Consider the following 14,848-nt stretch of genomic DNA (forward strand, 5'->3'; position numbering starts at 1 on the left):
CCCTCTGAGATGAAAAAACGGGAGATTTTGGTTGCGGCCACAAGCGCGGAAGGTGCGAGCCTGTGCGAGCCTCTGGGAGGTTCGTGTGCATGCACCCCCGGAAAAAAAATATAGGCCTCTAAGATGCCATTTTCTATATTTTGAGATCATAGTCAGTGAAAATCTACCGACTAAAAACCAAGGTAGGTCGATCAAGGTAGGTTGCCCATACAAAACCAAGCAAAAACAGGAATGAACGAACGCAAACGTCGTACAAAGTCGACGCATTACCACGTCCAAAAAACCGCGGGATCAAGGGTCGATCAAGGTAGGTTGTCCTTAAGGTAAAAGAAGCCCGAGATGATTGCCCGAGATACCATAGAGAAACGACAAAGGATCGTACAAAAAAGGCTAGTGTAGCAAAGCTTACTTTGCTACACCGTAGAAGAAAGTAACAAAAAATCAAAGATCTCTTCGAGATATCGACTATTTTGCATGAAGGATGAGTCGAAGGTTTATCCTGTTCGTTGTTCTTCGAACTTATCATTACAGGAGCGCTTTGCGACTCAGTTGTTTACACTGTGGATTGGTTAAAAACAAAAAAATTGTTGATTGCCTTTTTCTAAATACCGATAGTTGTTTCCATTCGAGTAAGGATGATTTCTACTCGGTTTAATGCAGGGTTCCGGATAAAGGTTATGCACGACAGAAAATTCACGAAGAAGTGCAATTGTCCCCGAGTCCCAGACATTCTGGAATGTGTATGTCTGGAAGAACACGAAAAAGTGCAGTGATATTTTACTTGTGTTTAGCGTTAGTTACGCAATCAATGGTCACGAAATTTAGTGCCTTAGGTTAAATATCAGCGCTGCTTTAGTGTGTGAAAGACTTGTACCAGTACAAATTTGTCTTCATTGCCTTTAGCGTTTTCAGATGTTCAGGCAAGAGGGAGGACATATCGGTAACCTTTTTTCGTTTCGTTTTTAATTTGATTGTTCAATGTTGTCAGTTTCTCTTGCATTTGTAAATTTTAATATGTTTTAGTTTGATGTTATCAAAAACTGGATCACTGTAATCGTAATAATTAAATTCATTTTACCTTTTCGCTACGGTTTGAGTCATACAGGTAAAGTACAGGGTAAATTTGTAACATTTATCAAGACTACAGAACTGCCTGAAATCATCATTTTGTGCACATCATGCACATCGGTAGCCTCCTACGCAGAAGTTGTGTAGGAGGCTAGCACATCGGCCACGGGTTGTAATTTTTAAATAATGTTACAAGTGCTAGTGATTATTTACGAAATCCATTGCTACGAAATTTAATGCCCTAAGTTAAATATAAGCAACGCTTTTTATAGATCACCTTTCAGAAACACGTGGGTTAAGTTTAGATTTGTTACATAACCTTTGCAAATCTGACAAGTCCGTGACGTTTTTGCTATGGGATCGCAAGTGTTGACACATAACTATTGAGTGACGCTTTCATCACCCACAATGAAAAGCATCCCCTTGAGAAATTAAAACAGTCCCAACTATGTGCAAAATTCGGTAAGAGAGTGACAAGCTTGTAAACAAGCAAAATAGCCGAAAAAACGGGAGAATATTGTCGAATCTGGGAGGCCGGAAACGATTGCAGAAACAGGAAGGTTTTCCGGCCAAAATGAGAGGGTTGGAATCTCTGTGCCTTTTAAACAGGCACGTCAGACAAATTGCTTTTTCATTGTTTTAATTTCAACTCTCAACTTACCAAATTCAGAATCATCTCTCTTGTCGAAGAACAACTTAGATCCAACACGCTACAGATATAACATATAGAAACAGATCTTGAGACTGTGTATTTTGTACCTTGGAGCAACAGCTTACTGAAACTTCCTCTATGGTAAGAGGGGATGGTACAGCTATGTTGTGGTTCAATTTTCCTTCAATTTAGTCTTTTAGTTTATTCTGGTTTATGGAAGTATTTGATAATGAATACAAAACAAAGGAAAATACTCAGATTGAGGCATATGAACATTTTAAAATAAGTGAGCTTCAGGGTATGTGAGGGGGCTAGCAGATTGGTTGAAACCAAAACTTTTTAAATCCTTAACTCTGTGCAGTATCAGTAAAATTCCTAGTGACTCATCAGGCCACCTCTGCTATCTTTCTGTATCATGAAGCAACTTGTAGTGTACAGATGTACATGTATATCCCCCAGACAGGAATGGCCATAACATGTTCACCATAACATCTCACCATTTGTATTTTGTCATCTATATAATAGGCACAATGCAACCACTCCGATAAATCTCAGTTTACCCTTGATGTACCTAAATGTACCAACATCATAATAATTTATTGTGAGACAAACGTGGTAAGTGGAAGGAATTACAATTACAAAATTAAGGTAAGTACACTTTGTACAATACCTGAACTATAACATCCCATGAGTAAACAGAACGTGTAGCAGTCATGAGGGTAGCTGTAATGGCATCAGTTGTGAAAACATTTCCTTTTGAAAGCAACTGAAACAAAAAATAGTGGTACCCACATAAACTTACATTTGTATATTTGGAGTTGGAATGTTAAGTTGCTATATAAACAAATTTCAAAGTTTGTTTTAGATAGGGACATCAATACAAGTACATCACAAGAATTGCTTCACAAGTTATAATTACAACTTTGTTCCCATTGATAATCATTCCAAGAGAGCTTGAAAGTTTTCAACAAAATTCCCTTGACTATCGTAGTAGTATATATACATTTCGCCGATAAAAGGTTAAAAATAAAACTTAAGGTAAAAGCTGTTAAAATTGATGCTAAACGTTTTCGATCTGTTCGATCATCATCAGAGTGAAAAAAATCTGCATACGCTCATCGTTCTTATAGTTCAGATAACACCAGTTATGTAATACCTGTTCCCATTGGGAACAAGGTGAGGTCCAGTGATTGCACTTGTTTGTTTAGTTCAGGGTGGTAGCGTGCAATGTAGAAAGCTTATTTTATTCTTCTTTTTAACCATGAGTGGGCAGTGGTTAAAACATTCCACGTGAGCTTGTGATTAGGGTGTTTTCTGATGTGCTTGGCTGGCTCTGACTGCTTATTGACATCTGAATGTTCGTTAACACGACCTCGAGGTTGTGTGCTGTTTCGCCAATGTATGTTACTCCACAATTGAAGGCGTAAGCGCAAGAAACGCACTTTGTGTTTTGGCCAAATTGAAAATTCTCACAAACAACTCCAAATTTCGCACGCAAGTTCGTTTACGTGTGCTCAACACTGCCCTTTATTTAATTTTGCTGGTCTTTCCTTCGTTTTCGAAAAATAACACATGCAAAAAGACAAGGTTTTTGCTTGCGCGGCGTCTTTTGACTTTTCTTTTACAAACAATTAATAAAGGAAACCTTTTGTTTCTCAAGACGATGAAGTCAGCTAAATTTTTAGGGTTAAAGTCCTAGCCCTAACGCAAAAGGTAACCCCAAGGCCGTAGGGTCGGGATTAGAGTTTCAGATTAGGGTTACAGACTTAGCCCTAACGCAAAAGCCTAGCCCTAACGCAAAAAAAAAAAAAAGTTTAACACTAACCCCAAGGGATTAGGGAGTTAAGCCGTTTCAAGTTAAGTTTAGGATCAGAGTCAGCCTCAACCTTTTATAGATCGCGCTTTTAATGCAGTAAGCTTTCACGCCAGTTTGCTTGCAGCTAGCTTTTTCTGCAGTCTGTTTGCAGTTGTCTAGTTTTTGTTGTTTCGGGCAAGACTATTCTACTCTGTTACCGTTACCGTTAGCTGTACTGAATTTGCCGAGGTGAAAGTGAAATAAAGACTGATTGTTGATTGAATACGCTTGCTCGTGTTGTCACATTATACTAGTTTTGCTTTCAGTTGAGTGCCGCCGGCTTGCTCTCACTTCTATCTCCACTCCTTACATCATCACACATCTACAAAATCCCGCGAAAACAAGATAAACTTATGAGGTTTTCGTTCGCACGAATCGATAGATTCATTGATGAATATTTAATGAGACACAGAAAATATTTTGCGAAGGGAAGGTGTCCTGGGGAACATATAAAGAATTTTTTTAAGTCTAAAACCAGGTCACTTCTCGGCAACTTTGTCGCGGCAGCACCCAAGCGGATCCTGCAAAACTCGCGTTGACGAAGTTCCCGGCAAGAAACCTCTTGTTTTCGACTCTCTATGCCGCCAGGCTCAAAACTACCTCGGTTTGTGCAACGTTTTTTCCGAAGCGCTAAACAGCGCTGTTGTACAAAACAAAGGCAGAAACATCTAAGTAGATTGTCGGGAGCATTGATAAGTTAAACAGCTACCATCCAAACATCAAGTTTACCGTGGAAGAAAACCCTGGCCACTTCCTGGACACCTCTTTCAACCATCATGAGGGAAACTTCACCACCAGCGTCTACCAAAAACCGGGTAAACTACAAGTACATTGGAAATCGGCCATCCCATAGGTGGAAGCGCAATACTATTCTAGGGGCCCTACATCAAGCAAAACGAATAGCCACCAATTGGCAAGCAGAAGTCAAAGCCATCAAACATTCATTCATCAAAGCAGGATACCCCACGAAATTGGTGAATGAAGTCATCCGCGATTTTGAAAACCCAAAAAGCGACGAAACAATAATTCCTGTCCACTGTTTCGATTAAAGACCTAAACTTGGAATTCGTATCCCTTTCTGCAGAACAAATGAAGTAGAAAGTAGGAAATTCTTAAAGAAGCTTTTGTACACCAAATGGAGGTTTAACTTTTTCATAATGTGGCAAACACGCAAGACAGAATCAATCTTCAAGTTAAAAGACAAAATCACACACCCGTCACACGTCATCTACAAAGGCAAGTGTAATTGTGGAGTAACATACATTGGCGAAACAGCACGCAACCTCGAGGTTCGTGTTAACGAACATTCAGATGTCAATAAGCAGTCAGAGCCAGCCAAGCACATCAGAAAACACCCTAATCACAAGTTCACGTGGAATGTTTTAACCACTGCCCACTCATGGTTAAAAAGAAGAATAAAAGAAGCATTCTACATTGCACGCTACCACCCTGAACTAAACAAACAAGTGCAATCACTGGACCTCACCTTGTTCCCAATGGGAACAGGTATTACATAACTGTTGTTATCTGAACTATAAGAACGATGAGTGTATGCAGATTTTTTCACTCTGATGATGATCGAACAGATCGAAAACGTTTAGCATCAATTTTAACAGCTTTTACCTTAAGTTTTATTTTTTACCGTAGTAGTGTTTCTGAGACAGCTTGCACAGATTAAACACTGACTACTGCAATTTACTGCTTTCTTTAATGCACATCGTCAACATAATCATATCTGTCTACATCTCCAACATTGTAGAATTGGGATAAATACCTTCCTGATAATGGGGTCATCTGTGGTTGTGACTTTGTGGAAGATTCTGTTTACTCCAGCTAAAGGCACTTCATTCTTTGTTGTCACACGATCATAACTTTTCTCATAATACTCTACACTACCACACACATACCTAGAAAGAGAAAAGAAGGCATTTGGCTTTCACTTTAATGACACAATGTTCCCTTAATCTTCAACATGATTATACAGTTATTGTAGTGATGTATGGCCAATACAATATACAGTTATTGTAGTGATGTATGGCCAATACAATATACAGTTATTGTAGTGATGTATGGTCAATACAATATACAGTTATTGTAGTGATGTATGGCCAATACTTACAGATTTTCAGGTTCCTCTACATTTGGCAGGTTAAGCTTGGAAAGTCGAGGAAAGTCCATTTCACCATCTTCCAACACTTTCCATTCTTCACGTACAGCCACTGAAGGTGCCCTTTTGTGTATGTTCTGAAAAGAATTAATGACAATTGCATGAGATTTGTAAAAAACTATTACAAACAGGTAATTAACAGTGAAATTGAAATCTAAGTAAATTATGCATATTGCACAATACATGTTATGTTCAGATGACAGATAACAATGACTTTCTGACCACATAATTATGGGTAATTTTATTCCGCCATTAGACATTTGGATTCGGAGCAGTTTGAATCTTAACATGCGATAGATCTGAAAAAATTTGTCAGTGATGATGGCCATGTAAACATCGTTTTTCCAGAATTTGTACCAACAATAAAGGTGCTATCAAGCCAAAAGGCTCGGAAAACACATTTAAGATGTATTCAGTGTAAAGAAAAACAGGTTATTGTTCAGTTTTAAAGGGTTCCATGCTGTTTTGCAGCAGAAAGTATAAGAAAGTCACAAAGCTTTGCGTGCTTTGAATAAACAGTGTGACACTGCCCCTTAGTAGCTCCCAAGCAACAGATGACCTTCGGTTGCTCGAACGTGAGAACCGTGGCGGGGGCAACACAGACAGCTCAAGAAGCCAAGGAGATGGTGGAATATGGAATTCAAGTGCGCGGGATAAGTGAGACCAAGTGGAAAGGGATGGGATCAGAAACACTGCTAGTCAGGTACCCAGGAGTCCAAAATGTGACACCCACGGGCATTTTTGTCTGATTTTTGGCAACATAGCTATTTTTGCTAAATCGAGTACGCTGATTTCGAAAATCAATGTTGCCAAGCTTAATTCTTGCGTTAAGATGATGTTTTAATTGCATTTATTTATGACGTCATTGTCCAAATAAGGATTTTTTCCTTCAGCTATTTTAAGCATAATTCATCCAGAAATTTGTTCAAAACATTACTAGTATACTGACTGTAAAAATGATTTTAAGAATATTCTGACAGTTTTTATACCGTTTCTATAGGGGGGGGAAAAAAATGAATATCAAGCCGTCCAGTGAGATTGACCACGCCCTCTCATAAAAATTCACTTTATCATGGGTATAGTGTTAACATTTTGTTAAAAAATCAATGTGATTCTTGTATTAATAGAAAGTTGTAATTGAATTGCTTCACAAACATCAGCGATGTTTGACATACACCATAACATCTGCTTTTATCCACAAAGAGAGTGGCAAGGAGAGACAGAAGCAAGATAATGAAGCTGAAAATTCTCTACATTCCACACAACAAAATTCGGGTCGTTGTTGTCAAGGACAAATGAAACTTTGAAAAAACTTGCCAAGAAGGATCTTGTGACTCTAGAAATAAAACAAGATCTTTCGATTGGACAGACTCCGCTTAAATGATTTGTGGAATGGAGGCTACTATCTTCAGACAGAGAGGAAGAACGGGAACGGGAAGGGGAAGAAGGGATGGAAGACAAACTTTCGTGACCCTGTTCGCAAGAATAATCCACCTCTATTTGCCAGCCTTAATGAAGTCAAAAGAGCTGCAACTAGCCCCAAAAAGAGAAAGACTTTAAATTTGCATGGAAACCAGAGTATTCTATGTTGTCAAGTGACGGTGTATGAAGGCAGGCGCGAGATAAACATGCAAGCCATATTGTAGCATCTGAGGTATAATGCCGGTGTCACTGTTTCTCGCAGAAATGAACCCCACAAGTGTGAAACAAGTCAATTTTAGCAGACGTTCACAGAGAAAAGGTCAAATGCCTAGAGTCAGTTTGTTCTTCGATGGCTTCGCCCTGGTGGCAGCAAACTAATTATAAGATAAGATAAGATTTTATTTACCTCTCCAAAAATGGTTTTTCAGGGCAAATTACAATAAAATGTTAAAAATGTTAAAAATTATGGTGGCAGCTATTGGCAAACCAAAAAATGCAAATGCTTTCAGTGGCTTTGCAGAATGTTACGTGAACACTGTTTTGCAGAAAGGTCCTGGATACCAGAGGATCAATGTGTTACTCGATAGGAGGCTCTCCATAAAAGCAACGACAAGAAGTCAACGCTCCGAGAACACGGCGCGGCCTGTGAGCAGAGTCAATGAAGTACGTAAGAGAGGTTCAGTTGCGGCCGATGAAGTGGCGAGCATTTTTGGCACTAGGAGACAACAAAGCAGACTTCGCACGGATTGTCTCAGATGAACTTATCTTGCAGGCACTGACTCTGCAATCGTAGTATATCTGGTGGTTTTTTATACGAAGTGGATTCTGCTCAGATCCTGGCCTAGATGTAGCCTTTTTGAGATCCAACCAAGAGGAAGCCGATACGAAGTTTGTTCGTTATGCAGTCAGTCTTAGCGGGCTTGTCGACAACATAATAGTTTCCACTCCAGGTTACTTCGAATTCTCCTGGCACATCGATCGTGCTAAGTTCTCATCAACAGTGTGGATATGGGCAGGAACTTCAGAGAATCTATGATGATTTATTTACCACAAAACTTAAACGAAGTGCTGAAACAAGGGAAACTCGATATATGAAAATTGTAATGGCGTCATTCTTGATGCTTGCTAGATCGTAGCTTCAGCCTTGCAAGACGACAACATTTTTTCTTTCTTATTGCAACTATAGCGATTTGTTAATGCAAAAATTGTGCAAAACTACACCTGTGATAAGATTCCCGTGATAGGGTGAATTTTGTTTAAGAGAGCGTGGTAAATTGTCACTGAAGGGCTTGATTTTTACAGAAACAGCGTAAAAACTCTCAATTTATTATTATTTAATAATTTATTATTATTTAAAACTCTTAAAATCATTTTTACAGTACACTAGCAATGCTTTAAATGAATTTCTGGATGTATTATGCTTAAAGGAAAGAAAATTCCTTATTTGGACCATGACGTCATCACTAAATGCATCAAAACATCATCTTAATGCAAGAATTAAGCTTGGTAACATTGATTTTCGAAATCAGCGTACTCGATTTAGTAGAAATAGCTATGTTGCCAAAAATCAGACAAAAATGCCCGTGGGTGTCACAATTTGGACTCCTGGGTACCTAACTATGCGGAGTGGTGGGGCAGTGGTGTACCCAGGAGATTAAGAGGTACAACAGAGAGGAGTAGCCATCACGATGAGTGTGAGGGCAAAGAGAGCCTTGATGGAATTGACGCTGATCAGCAAGAGGATCATAACAACACTATTCTACTCAACATACAAAAATCTCACAGTGACGCAAGCACATGCAGCAACAAAAATTAATATGATGTGATAGATGAGGTAAAGCATGAATTTTACAACCAGCCGCAGGACACTGTCTCAAGCTGCAACTTACACAATAATTTATGATATGGTGATGGCAGATGTGAATGCTAAGGTAGGGAACAACAACATTAACGGGGAGGAGGTTATGGGGAAGTTTGGCATTAAAGTCATGAATGACAATAGGAAGAGATTGTGTGACTTCTGTAGTGCAAATGGAATAGCATAACTATTCCCACACAAAGAGATCCATTAGCTGACCTGGAAGTCATCAGATGGGAGGACAATAAAGCCTGATCGACCATGTCTTAGTGAAGGACAGAAGGAATACAAGAACAACGTAGGGATTGGATAGAGAAGAGGACTGCAGCAGCAGAAAAGTCTGCCAAGAGTGTTACGGTAGGATCAAGAAACCATACAGCATTACAAAGACAATAGCTTGAGGAGACAAGAGGTACATCATGTAAGCATTTATATCATGGGAGCGAAGACAATTCAACAAACAGCAAAAATGAGTGGTAGCTAAAATTGCTACATGCACATTGTATATTCAATACCGTAAAGTTCCGTGTATAAGCTGCACCCGTAGATAAAAATACCGACCATAAAGTTTTTAAGTTCAAGTGAAATTCTATTGGTAAACAAACGAGGGCAAACAAGCAAGGTTTCGAAACACTGACACGGCGGTTTTTGCAATGTTTAATATAAATTAAGTCTTACAAAAGCGAAATTTCACTTGTCATACCTCCCTTTCAGTTTGAGTTCACTATATCTTAAACTTGGATGCTCTCTTGATATCATTTTTTCGAGATTATCACTTCTTGACACTCCTGAAACACTTGTTTGGATCATACGTGAATGATGAATGCTTAGTAGCCAAGCTTTAAAATGTAGAGAGGAGTCTGGGCATTAAAAACAAACATGGCGACACTTTCTTCGAAAGACAAGATTCTTGGAAACTGCTACCCGCAACAGGATAAAAACTTCATGCAGAATAAGAGTTTGATAATCCAGCAGATGCATTTGCTGTGAAGGTCAATAAAAAAGCAAAGCGGTCGGTCATTTGCCTTGTGAGTACTTGCATTTATCTTGGTGCTTTCTCGCCTGGGCGGAAAGCCATGCTTCGAAGTGACTGGCAGGCTTCACTGCAAAAAGCTTTGCAGAGGAACTAAAAGGCAGTGAACAACAACAAAGTTTTCAGGTTGCTAAATATGTTTATTCAATGACATCTTGAGAAGTTTTTTATGAATATTAATTAGGCCTTTGAGAACTCCAACCAGAGATGTTTCCATAGATTTCCGATTTTTGACTTGAATTTACATGGATCAAGATTACGGTATTTTAAACGGTCAGAAATGACATGTGACCGAGCTAAAATCTGTTTGGCGGGTCAGTGTGACCAGCAACTGTCCACAAATTATTTTGAGGCCCGGGAACTCAGGAGAGATGCTGTGAATGACCATTTTACAGCATTGGGGTGAACACCAGAAGGTCAAAGAGAAAGAGGAAGACCAAACACCACTCGGAGGACTGTTGAGAAAAAGAGAAACAAGGCTGGGTGGAAGGGTGCTGGCACAGAACAGAGGTTGTGCATTGGAGAATGTGACAGCCTTATGGGCCTACAGGCACAATGAGAATTGCTGATGATGATGAAATTAAGCTCTCTTCATGATACAAAACACCAAATATCAGTTGTAAAGCTATAAGTTAATAAAGCAAGTTCATGGACAGGTTGTTTACACATTGTACATTCAACAGAAATACTTCAGGTGCTCCACAAAACATTTCTTTCTGCATCAAAAATTGTATCCCTGTTTGCTTTGGATGAGAGCAGGCTTGTGGTTTCAATGACCACATTTCGCATACATTAGTTGAATGTTCGGACATCCTTGCAAAACAATAATAAAGAGTAAGAACCTTGATGTTATTTCCGCTTATTTAGTATTCCTGAACAAAACAACTTGTAATGGAACTCTCAAAAACTTCATGAACACTAATAAATGACGTGCAATGTATCAACAAAATGAAAACAAACCCGGAGACAATCAGCTATAAGAGTGTCACATAAGCACGCCTCTAATAAATTTTTGACAACCAAGAGAACAACATAATAGTATTAATTTTAAAAAGAAAAAAAATTCAAAACATTATTGGACACTCACAACAGGCTTCCTATCATGCCACTGTCCACGTCCATAATTTCGTTGCATTTTCCGTGAGAATTTTTGTCTGTTCTGGTTCTTTGATAGACTTTGCATTCCTCCTGCAGGATATCGCTGGTTCCGCTGGTCTCTCCTGATGTTTCTCTAAACATCAAAAGTAATAGTTATAGTAAAAGTAATATGATACAAAATAATAATTTTGAGATAAACACTAAATACACTGGTACACCAACAACCTTTGCAACCCTCCAAGTTTATTTATTTCCTTAGTGGCCATTTGGCCACCGACTGCTCAGGTTTGGTCGCCAGTGAAAATTTTAGTCGCTTTTAGTCACACTTTCAATCCTTCTTCTCAATTTTAGTCGCCAGGCTGGCGACTTTGGTTCAAATTTAGTCGCCAGCTCCAAAATTTTAGTCGCCATGGCGACTAAAATGGTCTTAACTTGGAGGGTTGCTTTGCCACCTGTATACATGTACATGTACTTATAACCTTTGAGACATGAGTTAATGTTAAAATAAAATATAACCAACAAACAAGGCTATCTACACCATGAGTAATAATGATTGGACTAAAACACACACAGAGTAGGAATTAAGCTGCTTGAGCCCTTGAAACAGGTGGGATCAGCAAAAATTAAAGTACTTGAAATCTACTCATAGCATAGTAAAATGTTTGAATACTTTTTGAAACATCTCACTTTTAATTAATTCATTTGTTATTTCTCTGCAGGGTGCAATTTGCTATTTGTGCTTTATGCGATAATTTTAGAATGATTTTTATCTACCTAATGCTTATGTTTGCCGATCCATAATATTCTGTTTTGCACATTAGTAATCAAGGGCTTCTCTGAGGGTGAAAAACTGTTTTACATTTTATCAATTTTTCCTCTCCCAATAATATAATCATTTTCTGAGTTTGAAGTCAAATTACTCCAAGACTCCCAGAATACATGCATGGGCATCCTAAGAATCTTACAAGGAATGCCTACATTGGCTATGCCAATAATGCTTACAAACTAGTGGTAAGTGTCCCCCAACCTCCATGTGATGTAATTAGTTACATCAATAACACAGAGAAAATGAAGGGCCCTTTCAGTTTACTGTTACAATAAAACAATGTACAGAAGAACACCGTTAGTCAAATGTCTTGCACTTAGTGTCCACACCGGTCAAATACCAAAAAAAGAAGTTTTCAAGCGTGATACATAATTATAAATGCTACTCTACTACTAATAAAAACACATTAACCTGTAAAAAGTTTTCATTTTTTCGACTTTTTTGCTTGTTTACGAGCAAAATGAAGGAGAATAGCAGTTAAGTGGGGGTAAATGTGGAACCACATTCTTGTTAACTCTCAAGGGACTGTTTTGATTTCTCAAGGGATTTCTTTCCGCTGTGGGTGATCACTTGCAATCTCGCAGAAAAAAACGTGACTTGTCACATTTACAAACGTTAAATAACAATTTTAAAAGTGACATGTCAGCTTTCTTATCTCAACGCACATGTGTCTGAAAGGGACGGTGTTGATTAGAGTAGATTTTTTAGTTAATTCTTTCTTTTGCATTCAAGTTAGTTTTTAATAATAGTTTTTAATTCTTAGGTATTTTTCGTTTTATTGTATATAGTCTTATTAAGTATTTTTAATCTTAGTTAGGACCTTTCTGAAAACCACTGTATAGTGAATGAAGGCTTCCTAATAAAAGATTATTATTATTAAATTTGGTGTTCAACGGCGTAACAAAATATGTAACGCTAAATAACGAGCTAGAATGCAAAATTAATGTAAAAAAGTAATGTAAATTTCATGTGCATTTACCTGGTGATAAGAAAGTGGCAGAAAATCCACTTATTTAGAATTTACAACAAAATCAAATCATCGTACTCGAAAATTACAGTGAAAACAGGAGTAAACACAAAAGACATTTTCGCGATTATTCCTGCTTCAACTAAAAATTAGACACAAAAATCTTGAAAACTAAAGTGCACATAAGTTGTAGAATCCAATTAAAGGCGTACAGTACTGTGCAAAAGTAATGCAAACGAAATTCGTTTTTTGTTCTCGCGAATTTTCGTCGAAATTTCTTCGAATTATCAAGACATGTTTTGTAGCGCTGCACGCGAAAAAATCGCGAACTTCGTCGAAAATTCGGGACTGCGAAATTCGAAATAGCGAATTTTCGAGGTAGACAAACAATGACTTATCAAAATTTGAAGCAGCGAAATTCACTGCATGTAGCTTTCACTCGACCATAGATAAACTAATGCGAAGCGCGTTCCATCAAGGTCATAACAATTAAATAAATTATTTGAGCCATGACAAAGTAAAATATAACTGAAACATTGCTTGGGGCAAATGAAAGTTCCTAAAACTTCAAAGAACATCACTGTAGAGCAACATAAACAAGCGCGATATATAATAATTTTTTTCAGAAGCCAACTTCGAAGAAACAAGACAGGGGTTAAACAAATAAAAGGTTTACTACTGAAAACATTTCAGCCTCTTTTGGATGGGAGAAAACTTTATTTGTACTTTTACATAACTCAAACGAATTGCCTTGAGTAAGATTCTTGTTTACAGCTGTACAAATTACAGTATATCAGTAAAAGCACATGGCGCGAGGACCACAAAGTTTACATGTCGATCGTACAAGAAACTTTTCGAACATCTTACCTTGTAAAATAAGTCCTACTTTGTACACAAAAATATTGAGAAAGTAAAAATCTTTCACCGCCTCCATATCTACTCTTTCCTTCGATCTAGTGGCTCAATAAAATGGTGAAACATACGCCAGCACACGCTCGCCATGTGACTTGTCCGCCATGTTGAATGTTGACATACTGCTTTGCGCACGTGGAAGTCTGGGTTCAAGTATCATGGATTCAATATGGTGGATGTGTTTACATGTGCGATCGAAAAGAAGAGTATAAACTTTGCCACTTAAGGAAGCGGGGGACACCTTAGGCTCATCATTATGTATTTATTTAGAGCGTATGCACGAAGTACAACGACTCACATCGACAACTTTACGAGATATTTATGACTGGAGAAAAATATGGGCGCGTGCGCGTGATTTGTAAAAAATCCCTGTTTCTTTGATATTTTAACCAATTTAAAACAACACTTAGCGATATACGTTCATATAGATTGTAGGAAGTTTTTGAGCTTATTTTTATTTAAATTTGACTATTTCTGCAACTAGTGTACTCAGAGTAATCACAAAAATATTCGGCATAAACAATCGTGTCCTTTTTGAAAACGCATTGTTCTCACCATAAAAGCGTGGAATATAATTACCATAATTACATCTCTCCTTGGCAAAATGATCGTATTTAGGTCGGGACACCTTCGGAAATCTCAAAGTTTGGACTTTTCCGACAATTTTGTGGCAGAGAATACAGCGCGGATACAGAACTTCATGACTTGCCACTGCAGATAGGTAAACTATGAATACTGTAGTGTGTCATAACAGAAGCGGAATTTTAAAAGAGCGCTTTTAGAAAGAGGTAGAAGACATTAAATTCAAATTTGCGCACTTAAACCGACATAACTTGCTGGCGTACTTTAAATTAAAAAATCCGCTTCTGTTATGACACTCTAGAGGTATTGACTGATTAGTTTTTGTCAAAATCGCAGTGTGCTGTCTTCTACTCGTTCCGCAAACTCTGCCACAAAATCATGTTTTTCGCAATTTGGCACTAACGAGGC

At 38.1% G+C, this 14,848-nt stretch overlaps 1 protein-coding gene across 1 annotated transcript in view; it reads right to left on the reverse strand.

The window, feature by feature from the left end:
* LOC144632692 (eukaryotic translation initiation factor 3 subunit D-like) overlaps positions 1–14,848 on the reverse strand; it is a 64,127-nt gene that overhangs the window by 28,140 nt on the left and 21,139 nt on the right. Inside the window, exons 4-8 of the mRNA XM_078491397.1 lie at positions 11,143–11,286; positions 5,695–5,819; positions 5,350–5,482; positions 2,391–2,486; positions 1,730–1,778 (exon numbers count right to left, since the gene is read on the reverse strand). Of these exons, the coding sequence (XP_078347523.1) occupies positions 1,730–1,778; positions 2,391–2,486; positions 5,350–5,482; positions 5,695–5,819; positions 11,143–11,286 (547 nt within the window). The remainder of the gene's footprint in view (positions 1–1,729; positions 1,779–2,390; positions 2,487–5,349; positions 5,483–5,694; positions 5,820–11,142; positions 11,287–14,848) is intronic.

This window comes from Oculina patagonica, chromosome 12 (genome assembly GCF_052425735.1).
Source record: "Oculina patagonica isolate OP01 chromosome 12, crgOcupat, whole genome shotgun sequence".
NCBI lineage: Eukaryota > Metazoa > Cnidaria > Anthozoa > Scleractinia > Oculinidae > Oculina > Oculina patagonica.